At 40.6% G+C, this 24,951-nt stretch overlaps 1 protein-coding gene across 1 annotated transcript in view; it reads right to left on the bottom strand.

The window, feature by feature from the left end:
- The window catches only part of TATDN1 (TatD DNase domain containing 1), a 53,312-nt gene that overhangs the window by 4,334 nt on the left and 24,027 nt on the right, over positions 1 to 24,951 (bottom strand). Inside the window, exons 2-11 of the mRNA XM_006830696.1 lie at positions 23,720 to 23,785; positions 20,928 to 20,977; positions 18,454 to 18,517; positions 15,228 to 15,371; positions 15,087 to 15,129; positions 11,693 to 11,778; positions 11,561 to 11,601; positions 9,335 to 9,411; positions 5,667 to 5,737; positions 443 to 569 (exon numbers count right to left, since the gene is read on the bottom strand). Of these exons, the coding sequence (XP_006830759.1) occupies positions 443 to 569; positions 5,667 to 5,737; positions 9,335 to 9,411; positions 11,561 to 11,601; positions 11,693 to 11,778; positions 15,087 to 15,129; positions 15,228 to 15,371; positions 18,454 to 18,517; positions 20,928 to 20,977; positions 23,720 to 23,785 (769 nt within the window). The remainder of the gene's footprint in view (positions 1 to 442; positions 570 to 5,666; positions 5,738 to 9,334; positions 9,412 to 11,560; positions 11,602 to 11,692; positions 11,779 to 15,086; positions 15,130 to 15,227; positions 15,372 to 18,453; positions 18,518 to 20,927; positions 20,978 to 23,719; positions 23,786 to 24,951) is intronic.

Below are 24,951 nucleotides of genomic sequence, written 5' to 3' on the forward strand. Positions count from 1 at the left end.
CGCAGAAGTTTCAAGAAAGAGGTGTTCTTAAGTTCGTCAAACAAAAAATTCTAAATGAAATTACAGATACCGTTCACACAGAGGCCTCCCATTAAGGCTGAGGTTTTATAAACATCAGCAAGGAAGGCACAGGGCTTCAATCAGGGAAAGTGATGATGTGGAGAGCTTTAAGAATTTTTCTATCGCCAACAAAATGATAAACGACCAAAATCGCATGAGTTTTCTCTGTCAAGAGGACCTGCAGAATGCTAGAGCAATTCAGGTGCAAGTCCTTTCCCATCACTGCCTTCAGAAGGTGGTCTCTCTGACCTGAACATTTCAATTTCACAGACCTTCAATCCTCTACCAATTCTGTCCTTTCCATCCATTTTCTCAGTGGCATTTGGTGGTTGATTTGAGTGTTTCCTAGTGTTTCAGAAGACCATGAGAGCAGAGTACTTACATTATATGGCAAGGTTCGTTTCTGTCTTTCAAGCAGTGCCCGTGTTCCCACTTCTTCTTGGTAGGAAATGAAGTGTGGATGTATTTAGATCCTGCGTGTGTGCTCTTGACTCCACACCAAGGTGCATCTAGAATTATGCAAACAGAAGTGGCTTTTCAAAGTTTGTTGACTGTCAATGACTTTTTTTAATGAACATTTCAAATAGCCTGAAATAAAGGAGCTCTGGTAGCATAGTGGTTATGAGTCAGGCTGCCAACTGCTAGGTCACCAGTTCGAAACTACCAGCTGTTCCGCGGGAGAAAGATGAGGCTTTCTGCTCCCACAAAGAGTTACAGCCTCGGAAACCCTGTACAGGGTCACTATGAGTCGGAAGTGACTCCATGGTACTTAACAACAATTCATCTTCAAAAGGAGCCCTGGAAGCATAGTGGATTACGAGTTGGGCTGCTAGTTACGAGGTTAGTATTCAGAGTGACTAGTCCAATCCACTAGTCACTCTGAGGGAGGAAGATGCTCCTGTAAAGATTTACAGCCTTGGAAACCCCACATAGGGTCACATGAGTGGGAATCAGCACTGTGGCACACCACCACCATCACCCAGCTTCAAACAGGGCAAAATTAATGGCAACATTAAACCAAAACAGTTGTTAACACAAAAACCTTTAAGTGTACACAAATTTAGGTGTTTTATGGGATTCACTCTTCCCCTCTTACCCCACCACATTATTGGACTATGACATGCTTAAAAAACAACACTAAACCTAAAATAAATACAAGTGTAACATGAAAACATTTATGTTAAATTTCTATACTGCCTCTACTAAATGTAAAATGTTAAGTGCCATTGAGTCAGTTCCGACCCATAACAACCCTGTATAGGGTTTCCTAGGAGCAACTGGTGAGCTTGAACCACCAATCTTGAGGTTCAAACTAACTTTGCAATCTAGCACATTAACCCACAGCACCATACCAGGAATCCGAATGTAAAACAGTGGCTGTGAATACTGGGGTTACCCATCTATTAATTAAGGGACCTAGTTAATAATACCTTAAAATATTTTACAAGCATTCTTTTAATAAACACATTTAAATATTTTCCATATACTTATTACATTGAAAAGGTTATAGATGAAGAGAGCAAAAGAGATCTAGGAGGGTTCCCAGTGTAGAACTTCCACGTCCCAAAAAGGGACATGCTCCCCCCTTCTTCCCTGTATCACTATTTGTCACCTACTACGAAGCTCCCCCCAATTTTCATTTTTATGACTACTAAGAAAGTAACTGGAGTTTTCCCTAATGGTTTAGTTTACTAGAGTTCATGAGATGGTAAGGAAACCTGGAGTTCCAGGATTTAGATAATACTTTTTCGCTTCAATCCGTACTTTATTTTACAGATGAATCTTATAGAATTGTTAGCTGCTACGGTTGGCCTCCAACTCACAGTGAGCGTACACTCAATGGAACACAGGCTGCCTGAGCCCACAGCTGTCCCAGGGTCCACTGCAGATCAGACCTTGTGATCCACAGGGATGCCACTGACTGATATTTAGCAGCAGTCTGCCAACTTTTCTTACTAGTTCATCTTAGTCTGGAGCGTCACTGAAACCTGTTCCAGCATCCATAGCAACACTCAATGCACCACTGAGTCCTGGTGTGGTACTGTGGGTTAATGCACAGGACTGCAAAGTTGGTTTGAATCAAGGCCAGTGGTTCAAGCTCACCAGATGTTCCTTGGAAACCCTATACACTATTGCTGAGTCAGTACCGAGACTCCAAGGCACTTAACAACAACAACAATGTAACTTCTTAGTTACCATATATTCATTGACTTTTTAGGGGGTGGGGCGGGGGAGGAGTAAGGAATTAGGATTTGGACTAGGGCTAGGAATTTGTGAGTCCTGATGTGGTACTGTGGGTTAACGCACTGGACTGCAAAGTTGGTCTGAACTGCAAGGCCAGTGGTTCAAACTCACCAGCTGCTCCTCAGAAACCCTATACAGAACTGATTTGATGGCACTCAACAACTTAACAGCAAGGGTTTTATGATGAAGCGCCAGGTTATAGGGCCAGGGTTAATGTGAAGGTAGGCGTAGGGCTTGGTTCAGGTTTTAGACTTAGATTTTTTTCCCTTGAAAACTACTTGAGTCCCTCATTTGGAAGTTCTGTAACTATATTATTCTCATTCTAAAGTGCTTAATCTTAGTTAAACTTTTAAATTAAAAAAACAAAAACAAACACTTGCATAAGTATTTTTCCATTTATTGCTAACAGTCCCTAAACTTTCTGAAAAGTATAACTGTTGAAGTTGAACAGGCTGTTTACTGACTATTAACAGTAAACTTGAAGTCACATTTTTCATTAGCTTTTATTTTGTCATGTACTCTTCTGTCAGTTTGTCATACTGGGGTGGCTTGTGAATTGCTGTAATTCTGAAAGCTATGCCACCGGTATTTTAAATACCAGCAGGGTCACCCATGGTGGACAGGTTTCAGATGAGCTTCCAGACAAGACAGACTAGGAAGAAAGAGTGATGAACTATTTCCGAATCGTTAGTCACTGAAAACCTTATGTATAGCAGAGAAACACTGTCAGATACAGTGCCGGAAAATGAGCGCCTCAGGTTGTAAGGCACTCAAAATGTGACTGGGGAAGAGCTGCCTCCTCAAAGTAGAGCTGACTGTAATGATGCGAATGGAGGAAAGCCTGTGGGAGTAAAAAGCCCATGGGAACTTCATTTGCTGATGGGGCACAACTCAAAATGAAGAGAAACAGCTGTAAACATCCATTAATGATCGGAACATGGAATGTACGAAGTATGAATCTAGGAAAATTGGAAATTGTAAAAAATTAAATGGGACGTACAAACATCGATATCTTAGGCAATAGTGAACTGAAATGGACTGGTATTGGCCATTTTGAATCTGACAACCACATGGTTTACTATGCCGGGAATGACAAACTGAAGAGGAATGAATGGTGTTGCATTCACTGTCAAAAAGAACATACCCAGATCAGTCATGAGGTACAACACTGTCTGTGATAGGATAATATCCATGCACCTACAGGGAAGACCAATTAATACCACTATTATTCAAATTTACACACCAACGACTGAAGCCAGTGAGGATGAAACATAAAAATTCTACCAACTTTTTCAATCTGAAATTGATCAAACATGCAATCAAGATATAGTGCTCCTTACTGGTGATTGAAATGCAAAGGTTGGGAGCAAAGAAGAAGGATCAGTAGCTGGAAAATATGGCCTTGGTGATAGAAATAATGCTGGAGAATGCATGATAGAATTCTGAAAAACCAATGATTTGTTCATTTCAAATACAGTCTTTAGGCAGCATAAGAGAAGATTATACACATGGACCTCACCAGATAGAAGACACAGAAATCAAATTGACTAAATCTGAGGAAAGAGACAATGGAAAAGCTCCATATCATTGGTTAAAACAAGGCCAAGGCAGACTGTGGAACAGATCATCAATTGCTCATATGCAAAATCAGAGTGAAACTGAAGAAAATGAAAACAAGTCCATGAGAGCCAAAATATGACCTTGAATATATCCCACCTGAATTCAGAGATCATCTCGAGAACAGTTTTGATACATTAAACTCTAAAGACCGAAGACCAGAAAAGTTGTGGGATGACATCAAGGACAACACACACGAAGGAAGCAAAAAGTCATTAAGACAAGAAAGAAGAAAAAGATCAAAATAAATGTCAGAAGAGACAATGGAACTTGCTCTCCAGCATAGAGATGCTAAAGCAAATGGAAGATATGAGGAAGATAACTATCTGGCCAACTGATTGGAAGGGATCGGTATTTGTGCCCATTACAGAGAGGTGACCCAACGGAATGAGGAAATCATCAGACAATATCTTTGGTATCCCATGTGAGTAAAGTTTTACTAAAGGTAATACAGAAATGGCTGCAAACATACATTGAGAAAACTTCCAGAGGTTCAAGCTGGATTCAGGAGAGGATGTGGAACAAGGGATATTATTGCTGATGTCTGATGGATCTTGGCTGAAAGCAGAGAATATCAGAAAGATGTTTGTTTACCTGTACTTTACTGACTACGCAAAGGCTTTCGATTGTGTGTATCATGACAAGTTATGGACAACACTGTCAAGTCTGAGCATTCCGGAAGACTTACCTGTGCTCATGAGGAGTCTGTACATGGACCAAGAAGCAGTTGTTTGAACAGAACATGGTAAAACTGAATGGTTTAAAATTAGGAAAGGTGTGCGACAGGGTTGTATTCTTTCACCATACTTATGCAACCTGTATTCTGAGCAAATAGTCTGAGAAGCTGGGTTATATGGTAAAAAACGTGGCATCAGGATTGGAGGAAGACTCATTTAACAACCTGCAATATACAGATGATACAACCTTGCCTGCTGAAAGTGAAGAGGACTTAAAATACTTACTGATAAAGATCAAAGAGCACAGCCTTCAGTATGGATTGCATCTCAATGTAAAAAAACCAAAAAGCCTCATCACTGGATCAATAAACAACGTTCTTATCAGCGGAGAAGACTAAAGTTGTTGAGGACTTCATTGTTCTTGGAACAACCATCAGCACTTAGGGAAGCAGCAGTCAAGAAATTAAATGACATATTGCACTGGGCAAATCTGCTGCACAAGACCTCTTAAAGTGTTGAAGAGCAAAGCTGTCAGCTTGAGGACTAAGGTGCGCCTGATCCAAGCCATGGTATTTTCAATAACCTCATATGCATGCAAAAGCTGGACAGTGAATAAGGAAGATCGTAGAAGTACTGATGCTTCCGAGTTATGTTGTTGGAGGAGAATATTAAAAGTGCCATGGGCTGCCCAAAGAACCAACTGTGTTGGAAGAAGTGCAGCCAGAGTCTCTGCTCCTTAGAGACCCGCATGGCCAAACTTCGTTTCTCATACTTCAGATATATTGTCAGAGGAGACTAGTCGCTGGAGAAGAATATCATGTTCGGTAAGGTGGAGGGGCAGAGAAAAAGAGGAAGACCCTCAGTGAGATGGATTGGCAAAGTGGCAGCATCAATGGTCTCAAACGTGGCAACAACTGTGAGGTTGGTCCAAGACTGGGCAGTGTTTCATTCTGTTATGCATGGGGTCGCTATGAGTTGGTACCGACTTGATGGCACCTAACAACAACAAATAACAATTCAATGCAAATTCTAATAAAGATTAAATTCTTAATACAAATTAAAACTTACCAGTCTCAATCATTAATTTTTCACTAGGTATTGACTTCAAAACTTCTAAATTAGCCTCCGTTTTCAGCGAACTGAAAAACAAAAAAATATATATGTATGTATGTACACACGTGTATATAAAAATACAAATAGATGGCATATAGTGGCTAACTTTTTCATATTAAGGCTACCTTGGTACTGTACTTACCCCTTTAAAAAGTGTTTGTGTATTTGTGTCTTTTACTGACTCCAAATGAAGATCTATTCCAAGCAGATCCTACCTTTGGATGATGCAGTTTGTCATGTGTCTCAGTTGGTTCTTCAGTAGCTTTCTGTATCATCTAGGGAAATTTTACTTTTTAAAGCATTCCTTTGCTTCTCTAATTACTGTAACTATGAAGTGCTCATAAGCACTTTTATGGGCCAAACATACATGGATTCAAATATATGGTATGAAGGAATCACTATTATAGATCTTCAAAGTTCATGTCTCAAAATAACAAGAAATACAAACTCCACAAAGGATGGGAATCACAAACAGGCTTGAAATTGTGGATTTCCTTCAGAAGGAGATGCCATTTGTAAGTGCATTCCTCTGTAAGTGCCCTCTGCCTCCCGCACTCTATCTGGAAAGTTTTAGGATCTTCCCTTGTTCTTGATGTTCTGAAAGTTCATGATGCCCCATCTGGATATAAATCTTTTCCCATTATTTGAGCAGTTGTATCCTCCCACCTTCTAAGGAGCTCTGGTAGCGTAGTGGTTTGAATTGGGCAGCAAACTGCAAGGTCAGCAGTTCGAAACTACCACCTGTTCCACGGGAGAAAGATGAGGCTTTCTGCTCCTGTAAAGAGTTACAGCCTTGGAAACACTGTACAGGGTCACTATGGGTCAGAACCGACTTGACGGCACATAACAACAACAACAACAACATCCTCTCATGTTAAACTGTCCCCCTCCAACCTCTATGGAAGGTGGGGGAGGAATTTCTTCTTTCTTTTCCCTTTCTGGGACTTACATTAGGTAGGCTGTAGGGCCCCAGAACGGGCCATTTTGTTCATCTCTCTTCTGGGACATTTCCTTGACTTTGATTTTAATTTCCTGAGGCAAAGTCAATCACTGCTCCCAACTGTTGACTCGTGAACAGGACTTTTTATCTGCATTCTTGAAATGGTTTTCCTGGTAGGAGGAATTAACTCTGGCTCTTGACTGCAAAACTTGCTTGGCAGTGGGATGCTGAGGTCTGACATGCATGTATGTGGTTTGGCAATGCGATGCTGAAGCCTGAAGTGCACGTTTGTGGTTTGGTTTGCACGTAGGAATCTACTGTGTACTTGCTAGCTCTTCAGCCTGTGTGTCTAGAATGAAAGTACATGGAACACACTGGTACCCAGCATGCAGCACTGTGGCTGAGGTGCTAGGTCTCTGTACACCAAACAACGTAAACCAGGTGCCACGGATTCCATTTCTACTTATGGTGACCCCATGCGTGCAGAGTAGAGGCATGCCTCTCTAGGTCTGCTGTAGACCAGCCTCCAGCTGAAGGGGCAACCTGCACAGTGAGTCACCCAATTTAAAACAAAACCCACATCTCTCTGAAATTCCATAATACCAGACAGAAAGAACTAAACGTTTTACCTGGGTAAAGGTCACATAAAAAGATTAGAAATCGTAATAGTAATAGATTTTTCATCAATAGTTTCTTATCTTCAACAATGGAATCTTAAAATGAGTCGGTAAAATTTCAATAGAAAATACCTTCCACTTAGAATTTCATAACCTATCAAGTTGAAAGCTTCTTGTTTTTGTCATTTGATGTCTCTTTAAATATTCAAATCAACATTTAAGAGGTGAGTAGTACAGATTCATTTTCAAACATGCCAAGCCTCAAAAATCTACTTCCCTCAAATACTTTCTTGGGATGCTATCAAGATGTGTTTTTTGAAAATGAAAAATACCTAGAATCTAAAAATAGCCCACCTCAGCAAAGGCATTAATCCCAAGTTCAGCAGAGAAACAGAGGGTCTGTCACTAATGGAACTATCTGATTATCTAGATAGGGGTCCTGGTGGGAAGTGTGAGAGGGCTTTGGGATTTGAAGAAAGCCAAGAAAATGAAAACATAATGCAGCTTAACTCCAGGAAAATAAAGTGTCACTAGGAAATGATGTAAGTATGTGTCATCATAGTTCCACAGACATCATAATGACAACGCCGAATAGGAATCTAACGGAACACATGGAAGTAACTACGCTGAGAGGCATGCTGACAGAAGGTAAGGGAGCTCTGAAACTAGAATGTTCGGACACCGTGAAAAGAATAGATAAGGAAAGGAGATAATAGTTTATGTATAAGGGGGCTTCAAAAAATTCACAAACAATGGACTTCAAAGCCAACGGAATTTTCTGAAGTCCCCCTCATGTAATATATTGGTGGTGGTAGTGGTAAGTGCCATCAAGTCAGTTCTGACTCATAGTGACCCTGTATAAGGTTTCCAAGGAGTGGTCGGTGGATTTGAACTGCCAACCCTGTGGTTCAAACTGACTTTGCAGTCCATCACATTATCCCACAACGCCACACCAGGACTCCCCTGTATATCACTTTGGGATATGGAGGTCAACAGCAAAATAGTTGCCTCAGGCAAGTTGGAGGGCAGGCTGGAGAAGGCTGTGGAAATCTAAAGTCTTTTACTGACTTTTCATTCCATATACCTGTAGTCCCTAACATATGTATTTACAAGCTTAATGAAATTATTTATTAAACATATGAATGAGGCATCTAGGATAGTTAAACATTTCTGAACTCTACAGTTGACAATTCCATGTGTTATATTTCATGAAGGGGATTCCAGTAAATAGAACGCACTCACAACAGTAACTTGAAGGGACTGAAACCGTGAAGAGGGGCAATAAACCCTACGCTGTTTGGCAGTTTACTAAATGAGCTGCAGCGACACCCGTGAGGTGATGCAGGTGACAGCTGTCTGGCATCTGGACTCCAGGGGGCGGGGGCCTGGCTGTGCTGAACGCGGAGGTTCCTTGGGTGTCACAGCAGTGATGTCCCAGACTGAGATGCCAGGCGGCACAGGCTTCACTGGTGATTTTCATACGCCTGTCCCTACACTTCTCGGAGCCTCCATTTCTGAAGTCTACTGTGATGTCTAAGATGACTGTGATCCAGGTTCATCTTTCCCTACCGTCAGACAGGACATGGGCAAACTTACCTGTGATGCTGGGAATACACCTGCTTTACAGGTATCAAATAACCTGAGAGAAACAATCAGACTGCCAGAGAAAGCTAGCTGCTGAATTCTCACCACAAATTAGATCCCATTACTAGAAGACATGACTCCTGGTGTGGCACTGCAGGACCAGCACTGGACTGCGAACCACAAGGTCAGCGGTTCAAACCCACCAGCCACTACTTCAAAACCCTAAACAGAGTCGCTGTGAGTCAAAACCGACTCGATGGCACTGCCCAACAACTGGCCTACCAAAGTGCTCTATAAGTGTTCCATGGTGATGTGCTATTTATTGTCTTACATAAATAATTACTGACATTCCCAAGCAAAGATCAATGCAACATACACACAAATCTATAAAGTCTTTATCACCAATGCACTGTAAAATTACTTAAGAAATCAGCTTAATGAAAGATAAAAAAAGACAACAAACCAACAGTCTAAGAACGTACCAACCATTAAAGCCTATGTACAGATCCAAGTCAATCAAAGCCGCTGCTGCTTCCTTGGAACCATCAAATGAATGCACCTACGGGCAGATAGGTGGATTAGTGTAACAATGAATACTCCTTTACAATTCTAAGGGACATTCTTATTTAGACTTTCTAAGCAAAAATACAAATGCCTGCAGGGCTACAGGATTTCAATGTGGTGACTTGTAACAATGTCTGTTTATAAATCAGATTTCATCATTATGACCAGTCAGCTCCACTGTCAGGAAGCAAAAGGGAACTCTCCTTTTGCAGTGACATCATTGTGGACAGAGAGCACCAGGGTAGGGACAGAGGCACGGGATCATATTCTTAGGGAAAAGCATGAGGAAAAATTAGGGATGCTAGAAAACCATTTGACATGTGTTTTTAAATGCTGCTCAACATTTCTGTTACAGGATACTTGCTGTCTGAAAGAGCAGTAACTCTTTTAGAGACAAGAAGAGCTGTACCCCAAGAAGCCGTGTGTCGGAATGTTGCTCACAAACAGAAATTGTTAAACAGTCGAGGCAGCCGAGGCAGCTGAAGCCCGACTTGGTGCTTCTCACGTGAAAGACAACAGGGGCCAAGGCACAGTTTTTCACACTTGGGAGAAGTTTTGGTAATGCCAAACAACCACTAAAAACCAACCACTTTCTTTTAAAAGTCCCCTAAAGACTGACATGGCATTAACCCTGAATTGAGTCTGATTGTCCTATGGATAACATACTTTTCAGCATGGCTGGCTGGCCATGAAGGCTTCATTCCAGTTGGCTAGAAAGCAGCAAAGCTTCCATTAACATAAAAACTCATTTTAAACACGATTTCTTATCAACGCTTTTGGATCCTTAGCTTTATTAGAATGGTTTTTGTTTTGTTTTAAATAAAAGTCAAATATTTAAGCTGGACTTGTTTCAATGGCTCTTGCTAACTTTTAAGACTACAGTGAAACCTGTGAGAGCCAGAACTCATGGAACTACCTTGTTTCTCAGGATCTTGCAAGTTTTCCACCTATGACAGGGTGCCAGTCTTACCACTTTAAAAATACCATTGTAGTGGAAAACATTGGCATTTTCCTTCTCTGACAGTTTTTGTCTTAGATAGGTTTGGCTTTTGCAGGTTTTACTGGGTTACTGAATTATCTAAGTGAATTCTTTCTTAGAAATAAAGCAAATGGGCCCAAGGTAGAGTCTGGATGGTGGAGTAAGGGCCACCAGTCACCCCAAGGGTTGTCATGAAAGCCGCTCTCAATTCCAAAGTACACTTCCTAAAGATCTATTGATTTTGTTGTGAAGTGCTGTCAAGTTGGTTCCGACCCAGAGTGATACTCTATAGGGTTTCTGAGTAGCAGCTGGTGAGCTTGAACTGCCAACCTTGCAGTTCAAACAGCTTTGCAGTCTGGCGTATTAACCTATAGCGCCACACCAGGAGTCTGGGTATAAACTACAGAGAAAAATGTGCATAGTAATATTAACATCACAGCAATGCAGGAAATATATGTGATACTAGTAGTATGGGAACACAGTGGCTCTGTAGGATAAGCACTGGACTGTAAACCTCAAGGTTGCCAATTTGAGCCCACCAGCCGCTCCTCAGGGAAAAGATTTATAGCTTCGGAAATCCAATACAGGGTTGCTATGAGTTGGAACTGACTTGATGGCACTTCAAACCACGGACCCAGGAATGAAGTGTCGGGCAGACACTGGATATGAGAAATGCCCAGACTAACGATTGAGGGGCCAGAGAGAGAAGTGCTGAGAGCAAAAACGGCAAAGCCTCTAGATCGGAGACAACCATGAAGGAACACAGCTGAGATGAAATGCAGATGCACACAATGGTTAAATCATCTTAAACTAGTGTAAAAATTACTTTATAGTTTGCTTAACACTTAGATCACCGAACACTAGAAAATGGCTCATGCAAGAGGCAGAACAATGGGTGGCACACAGTGTTCATATTTACAGCAGTTTCTGTGAACAACAAAATTTTGTACTCATTCTTGTACTTTAAACAAAGGAACTGCAAATAAAACAGTGATTTTATGTTTCTATCACATTGGTCCACAGACACAACTGTCAAAATGTCCGTGTTCCTCAGATGAATTAGTTATAGCCCCTTCAGTGCTGACATGGTAGTTACTTCGGAAGCTAACCTTCACAGGCATGATGCTTGTGTGTCTAGCACACAGACCACCCATTTTATACTCACCACTCCGCCTACACACCGATCTCTATTTCTTTTCATTATGTCTGTGAATTGCAAACAGGAAGAATGCTTAGCAAACTGCATGACTTCCTGTTAAAAATTTAAATAATCAGTGAAAATGTAATTTTAACTCACCCAAAAACTCCACATGTGAATTACGACAATGAAGAAACATTGGTAATTTGGTTTGTTCTGACAGCTCAAACTGTTTTTCAAAATACCTGCATAATGCCAAAAACAACATTTCCTTGTTAAAATTTTATTTTTGCATGGGAAAAATAACTGTGTGTAATGATTAAGGCAACTTTATTCTTTTGAAATGACCATAAAGCAGTAGTACATTCAAGCATGTAAAACACATCAGTGTTGGCAGAGGTTTCTGCAACACATAAAACTTCTGGGAAGAGAGCGTTCACTTTCCAGGAAGAAAAAAACTTGAGTCTTTTAAAAATTATTTTAAGAAATATCTGCTAGTTCTTCCATTACATTTTCTAGGTAAAGGGTAGTACTTTACTATTAATCCTTTGGCGTAAAAGGCTGTTTGGCTTATGTTGTGAGTGACTGGGGGTGTTCTCCCAAGTAATTACTTTTGACTACCTTTTCTAATGGACCTCAGCAAAATTGGACATCTACCCCACATTCTCTGGTCACAGAAGCTGGCCCAGTCTATCAGTGGACTTTAGATCACCTACGTGAAAGAAGGAAGGACTTTATACTTGAGTGAACCTCGTTTTGCAACAAATTTCCTATGTGCTGTTATACAGGAAATTACTGATATTGAGCAGAAACACAGAATAAGGATTCTCGTAAAAACAGATGCTGTTAGATGGTGTCACATCAGTTTCAACTCATAGCGATGGACCCCAAGAGTACCAGAAGCAGACGCTGCCCAGCCCTGTGCCACCCTTGCAGAGTCGGGTGTGTTGGAGCTCACTGCTGCAGTCACTGTGCCAAGCCATCTCACAGAGGGCTGCCCTCTTTTTCCCTCCACCTCTAGTAAGCATGAAGTCACTAGTCTCACTTCTAAGGAGCATTCCTGCTATAATTCTTCCACCATAGCTTTGTCTGTTCTTACGGCAGTCATGGGATAGTCAATATTCTTCTCCAGCACAATAACTCAAATATGTTCGTCCTTCTCTGCTCTCCTTTTTCCCTGTCCAGCACTGAGTCAGGCGCACCTTAGTCCACACAGTGACATCTTTGCTTGTTTATACTTTAAGGAGGGCGTGGTTTTTTTTTAATTAAAATTTTAAAATGGTTTATTGTGAATTATGTGATAGTTTACATGGGAGAACATTTGGTTTACATTCATCCTTTCGTATATCGTTTCATTGCCATGATTACAATCCCCTCCATACATCATCAACCAACCACAGGGATATACCCCATAAGTCTGCCCACTGGTTGTCAGCGCACAGACCCTCTCCCTCTCTGGGTCTAGAGTCCCCAGCCGCTCCATATCTCCACATCATCGTCTCTGCCTCCATCTAAAGAGCTCTTTTGTAGCAATCTGTTGTTTGATTTCTTGACTGTGGATCCAAACAAAATAAAATCCTTGATAACATCAACTGTTTCTCCATTTATCATGATATTACTCATTGGTCCAGAAGAGAACTTCTGTTTAATGGTGAGGTATAACCCATACTGAAGACATTTGTTAAGTAGTACACACAAAAAGGAATTATGTTATTTTTTAGGGGGGAAAAAAGGTGAATTGCATGAAAAAAAAAAAAGGCAGCCTTTAATATATTCAAGTATTTTCTGTTTTGTTCAAATTAATTATGGACTTTTGAATCTACACTGCTCTACACAACTCAAAAAGACCTTTTGCACTTCATTAAACATTTAATGAACACTTAGTTACGTGCTGGCCATTGGCCAAGAGGACTGTGGGCTGAGAAACACTCTAGCAATCAAGTACCTTTATCTAGCAGATGTCATCGGAGGGGAAGGGGTAGCACACAGCATAGTTTCAATGCAACGTGATAAATGCTGAAACAAGTACAGTGGGCTAGGAGTCCCTGGACTAGGGTCTGCATGCTGTTTGCATGTGTCTGGGGAGAGGGACTGAGTGAGAGGTAAAAGGCACGCAGATTTATTTGCTTTACAATAACCCACTTGTAAATATTACTGGGATATCTTCATTTGAGACATTCAGTGTTTTATCTGTTGTTGTTTTTTAATTAAAGCTGAACATCAACTGCCAATCCTTTAAAAATGTTTACCCTACCTTCTTTTGTCCTTGGGTGGAGTCATGGGTTAAGTGTTGGGCTGCTAGCCACAAGGTTGGCTGTTCAAACCCAGTTAGCTGCTCTGAGAGAAAGATGAGGCTGTCTGCTCCTTATAAAGATTTATCACCTCAGAAGCACTGCATACAATATGGCCGCCATAAATTAGAACTGCGTCATAGCCGTGGGTTTGATTCTTTTTTGGCTTTGATGGTAAAAGCTGAAGAAACAAGTCTTATTCTTCGTTGTATCACACTGAGGAGGCACTCAGGAACCACTTACTGGGTGAACTGAGTTGGCATCCATGAAGGGAACAGCCTAGGGACCCGTTGGGGTAGTTAGCCCTCCTGTCCTCTAGGGTGGCGGATCTTGTGTGTATGAGATACACAAGATCCTGCTATAAGCACAGGAGGCTTCAAAAAGTTCATGGAAAAAAGGAATGAAAAGATAATTTTTTTTCCCCCATGAACTTTTGAAGCCCCTCATAGTTCTGACAGAGAAACAAACAAATTTGTATTGGAAGAAGGACAGCCAGAATGCTCCTTGGAAGCCAGGGTTACGATATACAACACATATTATGGGCGACATAATTTAATCCGTAATACTTCACTCTTAATTTTTTAAATAGCACCCACACAAATGTATTTAAACCATTCTAGTGAATGGGTTAATGTATGAATGCAACCGCAACAACAGAAAGTTTCTATCATGTACAACTCATTCCTTATTTTTACTGTTACAATCAAATTATATGGTTCAGGGAGATATATATTTCTATCCCTTGTAAATTATAAGGATCTGTGGCGGCACAGTGTTAAGCAGTTGGATGCTAATCGAAAAGTTGGTGGTTCAAACCAACTCAGCAGCTTTGAAAGAACTGGTGATCTGCTCCCGTAAAGACCACAGTCAAGAAAACCCTTAGAGCAGCTACCCTCTGTCACATGGAGTCCCTCGACAGGAGCAAACAATGACTTAGGTATTATGTACAAGTATACATGGAGGAGTCCTGGGGTGGTACTACTGTAGGATCAACACTGGACTGCGAACCACAAGGTCGGCAGTTCAAACCCAACAATCACTCCTTGGCAACTCTATACAGGGTAGCTATGAGTCGGAACCAACTTGATGGCACATAACAACAACAACATGCATGGAATCAATTCTACTTAACTTCTCAAAGACAACAGGAAACACAAAATGTGTCGTGATGCTCAATCCAAGTATATTCTCAACTGAACTGCAATTGAAAAAAATCACTCCTAAGATTTACAATCAATTCTATAGTCAACAAGTTTCCTTACTTGAGCTGAGTCTCCTTTGGACAAAACTGCAGTCGGTCAAAATCTTGAAAAGATAAAAAGAATCGGTAACTACTTGGGTCTTGTATAGGACAAAACAATCAACTGGAACAAGGCCACTCTAGGAGGTAGGCTGGTACTTACCAAGTCCACATTCCCCTATGGCTACAACTTTGCCACGATTGCTTTCAGCAAGACTGAGCAGCTCTTGTAAGTAAAGCTCAGGGTTGTCCTTTCCAAATTCACCACATCGCGTAGGATGACAACCAACTGTACTGAAAAACATATCTAACACAGAATAATGTCTAGGGTTACTTTCCAAAGATTTGTTCTTACTCATACTTAGTACACAAGAATTCAATAAGTTCAAGCGTTTACTTTTTTGCGGGGAGAGGTGTTTTTTAAGTTTTTATTGTGAGTTGAGTGAAAGTTTACAAGGCAGATCATCAGTTAAACATTCAACAAATCATATACCTTGTTTCATTACAATGATTAAAATCCCCTCCATGTACCATCAGTTAACAGTATTTCTCTCTAGTCATTTTAACTTTTTTTTTTTTAAATAAAAAAAAACAAAACAAAAACAAACTACTCAGGCATATATAATAATTTACACCACCAAAGGGCACATTCTGCAAGTCAGCCTTCTGACTGCCAGCTCTCAGTCCCTCTCTTCCTATGAATCTAGAGTCCTCAGCTGCTTCCTCTCTCCATGACCCCATATCTGCCTCCATCTCTGGTGTTGCTGCTTCTCTGGATAAGGTCCCGCATTATGCTTGTGCTTGTCTCCCCTGATGGTCCCAAGTGGTTACTTTTTAACATTAGCCATGAAACTATTCAAACTTGATTTAAATATCTTAGCAAACTAGGGCATGGAGATGAAAATTGTCTTAATGCACTGATAAAAACTTACTATTATTACTGAGTCTTGTAGAATGGCAAATAAAGCAGCTTCTTGAAATGCTGCCTCCTAATTTTATCCTTTCCACTCACTTTAAGGCAACTGTCTTGATGCATGCAATTAATATAAGCCAGCAGTGGTGCTGTAGGATAAGCAATGGCTGTTAACTGTAAGGTCAGTGGTTCAAACCTACCAGTTGCTCCTTGGAAACCTTATACAGGGTCGCTATGAGTCAGGACCGACTCAATAGCACTTAACAACAACAACAATATGAAGCAGTTAAAATGAAAGGATAGTAATAGACTGATTTAAAGAAGTGGAAGGGGAGTTAGTTTTTTGAAGACAAAACAAAAGCTCAGTTATTTGGAGACCAGACTTTGACAGCTTTCATTGTCTGGAATACAAATGTGAAGTCAGAAGTAAATAAAAAGGATATCCGGTGCCTTTGTGCTCTCTGTATAGACACCTACCACCTACTTGGGCTCTCAGACAGGTGCTTACAAGCTCCACACACATTTGAAGCACGGAAACACAATGGGAGGAGTGGAACAGAGCCAATAATGGAGAACTGAAAAGTTTGGCCTCCCAAAATCTGGAAGGAAATATCTCTCTACATCTCAACTACTTCTGAGAAGTGATCTTTTTATGACCTGAATCACTACGAAAAAAAAGGGGTCAGTCTATAGATCTGAAGTGAAGCATGCATTGCAGAACTATTTCCATCAAAACAAGCTTTAAATGCACTTTTAGACATAAAGGGACACATCAGTATTTTGAAAAATGATGTGAAATATCTTATTCCTTGGTGTTTAGCACATGGGGCATGGCAAAATAAAGACGCTAAATAAAGCGAGTCTGATGAACAAGGGGTCATATATACATAAGATTTCTAAGAAGCAACTGCAAAAAATTTCTATTTAAAATAACACAAAATGTCTGATCATAAAGTAAGCCTGAGTGATTATGTATTCTGTTTTCTCATCTGTATTTATGGGGCCTTGCATGGAGTCTAGCCCACATAATAAATATTCAGTAAATCGTGTTTCATAGCTGAAGCTTTCTTTAAAAAGAAAAAAAAAGTCATAGAAAGCAAACAAATCAAACTTTAGCACATCACAACAAACAAAGGCATTTTACATCAGGAATAACTGAGGTCAAATTATGTACCTAGTGAACATAATTCCCATTAGCTGAAACTTTAATTCCCATTAACTGAAATTTAAAGATAATCTTTAAATACTATGAGAAAACTTTTTGGGGAAAGTTCATAAAAAGAAAAAGAGTTTTTCTTCAAAATCTATTTATTTTTGGTTTTTGTCATTAAGTACACAGCAAAACATAAGCCAATTAAACAGTTCCTATATCGAAACTACCAGCTGTTCCACGGGAGAAAGATGAGGCTTTCTGCTCCCAGAAAGATTTACAGCCTCGGAAACCCTGTACAGGGTCGCTATGGGTCGGAAACGACTCCACCGCACTTAACAACAATATGCATGGTTTTGGAGGCCTGGTGCGGTGCTGAAGGACAAGCAATGGACTGCAAGGTCGGTTTATCCACAAGGTTAGTAGTTCAAACTCAATTCCACAGCAGCCAACAACAACATGCATATGCCTCACTAAGATCACGGCCATTCTCACCCTTCTTTTCTGAGCTATTCCTGCCTCATTAACATAAACTCCCTGTCCCCTAAGGTTCCTGTCTCACCTTTCAAGTTGCTGTGGTCATTTTGATGCCATATAGACAGTTCTTAAAGAGCATGATGCTCAAGGCAGATCTTTTTTTTTTTTTTAAAAGCTAAACTAAACCATGGTTTGGTTTTAAGATTTCATGGGATGTTTCTGGTTTAAGATTTAAAGATGTTCTCTAGGCAATAATTTTAAGGGTTCATCCACTCTCCATGGCTCTGGAAAGTCACAGTCCACTAGAATTGAAAATTCTGTTCTGTATTTTCTCCCTTTGGAAAAGTATTCTTCTACATAATCTTTGATCACAATGTTCAGTACTGGTAGCTGGGCATCAGTTCTTCAGGTCGTCTGGAAAAGGAAGCAGCATGGAATACATTATTAAGCCAATTAACTGGCTTGTTGTTGTTGTTAACTGTTGTCAAGTCGATGCTGACTCATAGCGACCCTGTACAGGGTTTCTGAGGTGCAACTGACCTTGTGGTTTGTATCCAGTGCTGATCCTACAGAGCCACACCAGGACTCCAACAGACAGAGGTGTCTCACGCTTAAACCTCCAAACTAGGAACCAATTGCCCCATGAGGCATTTGGTTGTGAGAAAGTTCTAATATACCAACTGATACTTTGCATTTTTTCATCTTTATCACGTCCCACTGAAATAAATTCATTTTCCTGGTATTTCCACAATCATGATCCATTGTATTATACCTGAAGCAGTTCTCAGAAAGACTTCTTCAAAATAACTTAATTCATATTGTTTTTTGGTAAAAGTAATATGAGGATACCATTTGTTTGTGCCAAATGCAGTGCATCTTTACTGTCTTGCAGACTCCCACCTGTAAGCATAAACTGAAATTGGAAGAAACAGAGAGTAAGTCTGAAGTTAACAGGGCATCAACAACAGGTCCCCAAACATGTATTCCTGCTGCTTTTTCCCAGAATGCCATTTTCTCTCTGACTGCCCACAGACTTGCCCTACTTTTAAAAGTCAGCTGAGAGATCACCTCCACTCCACCCCTACCCACTTACCTACCCCATTACACAGAATCGTCACTCCCTGTTTTTAAATGTATTTCCACAGCTGTTTTCCATGAGCTCCTAGGGGGCAGGGATCCTGGCGGAATAACCACACTCTAGAATTTAGAATTCTATTCATCTAAACCAGTGCTTCAACGGTGTTGATTAATTCAACAGTTCTCAAAACGTGGTCCAAGATGCTTAGTGGACATGCAATGTAAAAATTATTCTTAAGACAATACTATGAGACTGTTTTTTTAATTCTCACACCATTAAGTTTTTCAGAGGCTACACAACACTGACGGCAATAGGTTACTATAGAAATGGATAAGACAAACTCAGCAGTCTTTTCTCTTAAGCCAGACATTAAAGAAATTGAGGAAAGAGTCTTAAAGAGCTGATGGTAATCATAGAGACAATGTTGCTGAAGATACATGTTCTTAGAAAGGAGAGGCTTTCACACGTCAGTGGGTAGTTTTCAAAGCACGCTCCAACAGTCTCACTGAGCTAGGATGAATCAGAATACATTCTAGGTGCACACCACACATATGGAAGGAAAAGTGCAAATGATAAGCAGGTGTCTTCATATAGAATTTAAGCCTCTTAATATCAGTTCTCTTTAGTGAACTGACAGCCAGAATTAAATTCTCAGTCATCTGTATATGTAGGATGTAAGATATTAACACACATACTAGGAAAACTTCTTTGTTTACTACTATACCAGCTGTTCACATCTAGCACTTACAATTAGGCAAAACAGTTTCTAATCAAGTCTACTTTTTATTTTATTAATCTCTTTTCCAAGTAGATGAAAAAAATATGAGCAAGGCTGGTGGGTGGATTTCCCTCTCCCAGTTCAGAATGATGCTGGTGGCAGCTCTCACCATCTATATCCATGAAGGTTGTCTGCTTTATGGCAGATATAATACCAAGTGCTTCGCAGTTAATTTTTTCTTCACTCTCACTGCAGTTCTGTATGTTAAAACCTGAAGCTGACCCTCTGCATCCCGAAATACAATGAACTGCAGATAGGAAATCTTCAGGATGTGGGGGAGGAATGGTTCCCTGAAAAGTTTTACCAAGTGGTCAGAGTAATCTCAATCCCACGGAGGTTAAGAAGAAGTATAAAGTGTTATCTATGTTGCACTTGCATTACAAGTAATCTAGAGGTGACGTAACACACAGGTTATATACCATGAGGATTTTGGTATCCCTTGGGGGTTCCTGGAATCAATTCCCCATGGGCAGCGAGGGGCTGTGCAACCATCCCCAGTGATTTACCAAGCAGGGGATGATGCCATAATGAGAAATGAGGGTAATTTATCCTTTATGGCTACTTGTGAATAATAACCAACATCATATCTGAGTTGGAGACTACGGAATTCACTCAGTTGCCAACGTCACTTTCAAACACTGGGGTGATTTAATTCAGAAGTGGCAGCAACCAAGATTCTGAGGCTGTGCTTTGGAATGTAGCCTTATATCTCGTGCACATGTGTGGCTCACGAATTTAAAGGAATAGGTATTTAAAGAATCTGACATTGAACTAATACTGATTTGCTGAAACTCTGCAAAACTAGTAGGAATTTTCCTAATAATCTAATCATAAACTGTCACATTGTCCCTTTAGTCATTTAGAATGGTATACCCGTACTACATATAACAAGCTAGACAAACTGTCACATTGTCCCTTTAGTCATTTAGAATGGTATACCCGTACTACATATAACAAGCTAGACAAACTGTCACATTGTCCCTTTAGTCATTTAGAATGGTATACCCGTACTACATATAACAAGCTAGACAAACTGTCACATTGTCCCCTTTAGTCATTTAGAATGGTATACCCGTACTACATATAACAAGCTAGACTTAGGGATCGATAACTGTCTTCTTAATAACGGTTCCATTCTAACCAATACTAGATTATGTTATAAAATATATTAACAGATGCCACTTGGGATACTTTGTCACCCATACAGTTTTTAACAAGAAAAATTTCCAAGATTTTTTGCCATTTACATTTCTAATCACAAGGAAGAACTATTCATGAGGTTTGTGTAGCACATTCCTGTGAAATGATTACTTTGAAATTTTATTTCCAGTAACTTGCTAATATTACATGTAGACAATATACACACAAAGCAGGCAACGGTAGCATTACCTTTCTCTTCTATTCTGCAGACTTTTAGCTAAAATTCAGCATAACAAAAACTCAAAAGTAATAAAAATCAGATGTTACCTTTTTAACACCAATCTGAGTAGCTCTCTCTATTACAGCCTGTAAGTCATCTGTAAAAGAAGATGCTCACAGTCAGATAATCTGTTCAGTAGGTATTCACTTACCTTAATGCTTACTGATCTCTCCTTCAAGTAAAAACACCTAGAAATAGTCACACTGAGTATGCCAAAGTCAAATGACACAACTGATGAATACTTCGATCAGGAGGTTCAAGCGCAACATGAATTAGCTCACTACAAATTCAAGTCTTAAAATTGAAATGTGTTCATGTTATGCTTTTGTTGTTTTAAAATGTTTATTTTTACTAAGCATTTTCTGAATAATTCTGCAACATTATCTTTAAGTGCCGTCGAGATGGTTCCAATTCACAGTGACCCATTATAGGATTTCTGAGGAGTGGTTGGTGGGCTTGAATTGCAGACCTGAGGTTAGCAGGCCAGTGCTTACTCTAGAGTGTCACACCAGGGCCCTGCAATGATCTTCTAGAGCCAGGAAAAACATTTCTTTGTACATCTCAGTCAATGCTCTATTTCTATAACTACTGTGCCAATTAAGTAAATAGAATTTTTATTTTCCGACTGTTGATCTTTGCTTTATGCCCAAAGTCACTGTTAAGGGCGAGGCAGTCCCTGGGTTATGAACGTCTGCCTTACGCATGACTCTTACTTGCCCGTTAAGCTGGGCTTTGAATCATTTGAACTGGGGCTGTCACAGCCGGTAAAGCGAAACAGGGAACAGACATGAAGTTTTACAATCTGGGCACTTTGTCATGGTAACCAGAATGGGACAAATGATGGGTCACAGCACTGGACTGGGAGACGTGGGAGCGGAGCAGGGCCTGTGGAGAACAGGCGGCTGCCACCTTTGAGCAGGGCAGGGCTGGTTCTGCTCTGCCTACAATCTTCACATAGGAGTGGGGCTTGACCGTAACCCCAGGGCTGCCTACAACCAAAAATGGTTCTGGGGAGATCAACAGTTACTAAACTCCAAGTGACCTGGAATAAATGGACAGCAAAATTAAAGTTACATCCTTAAAAACCCATTTATTAGTTTCATATTTAAATATCACAGTCAATGTGACTGGAATTAAATTACTATTACTCCTAAAGTAGTTTTAACATGTCTTCTAGAAAAAAGATATTAACTTTAACTAACACTAAGTAGGACTACCAGTTTTGCTAGAAATGATAAATTGCAGCCATACTGATAGAGCACAATAAAATTTATTTCCTAAGCACACAGCCACAAACATGCATACATATACACATAGTCACAAACCAGGAAATCTGTTCATTGCTACATAGGCAAGTAAAGCAGAACATCATTTATGCAACAGTCAACATACCATATGACTGTACAAAACTATCAGCAACACTACATGAAATAGAATAGGTAAGTTTTGAAGTAAGACATAGGAAGTTACCATTCACTTTTCTCCTTTTAAGGACACCTCACGTTCCCTTAGGGGAGCACTCACTCAGTACTAAGGACTACAGTAAGCTTGGCTCCTGACTCAGCTTTGTTAAATGGGAATTTCACCACCATCCAGAACCACGACATCTTCCTGTTTGCATCAACACAGTGGCAGGGAGGGTCAGTTTTCTGAGACAATAGTCACAGCAGGTTCAAAGACTAGCTTCCTGCCACCATCACTTCCTGCTTTTTCATCTCACAAGTGGCACATCAGGTCTTTTATATAAATAAACTTGATAGGATGAAAAGAAGCCCCCTTAAGCTTTCTCTCTCTGAGGAACTGGAGAGAAAGTGGGGAAGGAACAAGGAAGGCACACTGTAGTGTACCTTAATCCTCCTTAGTCCTATTGTTCCTGCATCAACCAGCTGAAAAGGTGTTTATGAAAAATTAGCAATACCAACATTCAACTTTTAAAGATTTTAGCATTGTTGTTGTTTGAAGTGCTGTCGAGCTGGTTCCGACTCATAACGATCCTGTACAGGGTTTCCGAGGAGTGGGTGGTAAGTTTGAACCGCCGATTTTGTAGTCCAGTGTGATCCTACAGCGCAACACCAGGACTCCAGTGCCCGTGATTAATTATTTAATTAAACACCAACAACTGTTTGTCTTTTGTGCATATGGTCATGCTGTGTTAGCTGTCACTGAGCTGGCCCCTGACTCACTGTGATCCTACATACAGCAGGAAGAAATGGTGAACTTTGTGAGCCATGGGGTTTTCATCGGCTGATTTCTAGAAGGAGATTGCCAGACCTTTCTTCTTCACATGGTTATATAAAATTACACATTTCTACAGGAGTCCTGGTGTGGCGTTGTAGGATAAGCACTGGACTACATGGTTGGTTTGAACTGCAAGGTCAGCAGTTCAAATTCACAGCCACGTCTCAGTAATCCTATACAGGGTCACTATGAGTTGGAATCAATTCGATAGCACTTAACAACAACAACACAGGTGGTGCTGTAGGATAAGCACTGGACTGCTAACCAAGTTGGCAGTTCAAACCCACCAGCCACTCCTCAGAAACCCTATACAGGGTCAAGATGAGTTGGATCCAAGATGACGGCACTTAACAACAACAGGTAAGACAGGGCTTATTTAACAGGTGCTACGTCAGGTGCTCTGTAAGAGCTCCCCACCGTGCTCTAACAGCTTACAGGTGCTCCACTATGAACGTAGCTTATTTTTATCTAGGATCCAAGAGTTCTTTAATATTTCAATGGTAGGAATGAATTCATACTTAAACAAACAAACAAAATCTCCTTTTTGGGAGAGAAAACTTGTATTTATAGAGAAATGATTTACCCCAATAAAAAAATTTACCTGGATGTTTTTGAACTCCCCTATAAATTCCTCTAAACATAGGGTCTGTCAAGTTGATGCCAATATCTGTGGAAAGCAAAAACACAATGAATGATTAATCGTTAAAGAACTTCAATTTGAAACTTCTACTGTAAATAAAGTCCCCTCCTACTAAACTTTTCATTCATACACTCAGTCATTCTCTCAAACAATATCCAAGTGCCCACTATTGGCCAACTGTGCTAGATGCTTGGGCTACAAAGATGAGCAAGATCCAATTCCTGCTGTCAACAAACTCCCTGCGGAATAGCTCGGACAGAGCAATTAAACAGACAATTAGCACAGAAGCAGCAAGTGCTGGCACCATGAGACACAGAATACCAAGCCGAGTCTGCTCGCTGGTTCAGAAGAGGCTCCTGAATTCTAAAAGATGAATTCGTTACCCAGTGGGAGAGGGCTGTCTGCTGACAGAGGGGCAGCAAGATGTTGGTGTGGGGGTGTGGTACATAGCTTGGTGCTTGTGGAGAGGTCCAGTGAATCCCTGCTGCTGGAGAGAAGTGTAGGGAAGGGAGAGGTCAGACCCAGGTCTTTATAAAATGCTAGAGGCAATAAGCAGGGGAGAAGATTTGCTTCTGGACATCTAATTCTGGCATCTTTGTGGAAGGCGGGACTTGAAGGGGACAAGTGGCCCAGATTTGTAATGAAGAGCCTGAACTGAGGACACAAGATGAGGAGCTGCAGAGAAGGAGGAGTGATGTATTTTCTGTATTCATCAAGTGCTCCTACAGAGCAACTCGATGCCAAATACAGAAATACAGTGTACAGAGTTAGGGTACTTAGAAATAAATGAGCAGCAACACTGGTCTTGTCCTCCAGGGAATGAATATCTAAATGGGAACTACCAACAACCACAGACAATACGTGGACTATGAGCCTCGTGAGGCACCAAGTAAGGAATCGTGGCTGTCTGCTTCCCTAATGGCTGCTTTCCTAACTGCATGGGAGCACAAAGGAAGAACACTGTGCATACAGGTATGGATGTTGTTTTTAAGTGCCATAGACTTGGTTCTGACCCACAAAGACCCTGTATAGGGTTTCTGAGGAGTGACTGGTGGGTTTGAACCACCAACCTTATGGTTAGCGGTCCAGTGCTTATCCTACAGCCCACACCAGGACTCAGGGTATGGACAGGTATGAGCTTTCAAAGATGGTAAGATATCTTGCATCTGCAGGGCAGCACGTCCTTCCACCCT

The sequence above is a fragment of the Chrysochloris asiatica genome, unplaced genomic scaffold (genome assembly GCF_000296735.1).
Source record: "Chrysochloris asiatica unplaced genomic scaffold, ChrAsi1.0 scaffold00001, whole genome shotgun sequence".
In the NCBI taxonomy this organism is placed as follows: Eukaryota; Metazoa; Chordata; class Mammalia; order Afrosoricida; family Chrysochloridae; genus Chrysochloris; species Chrysochloris asiatica.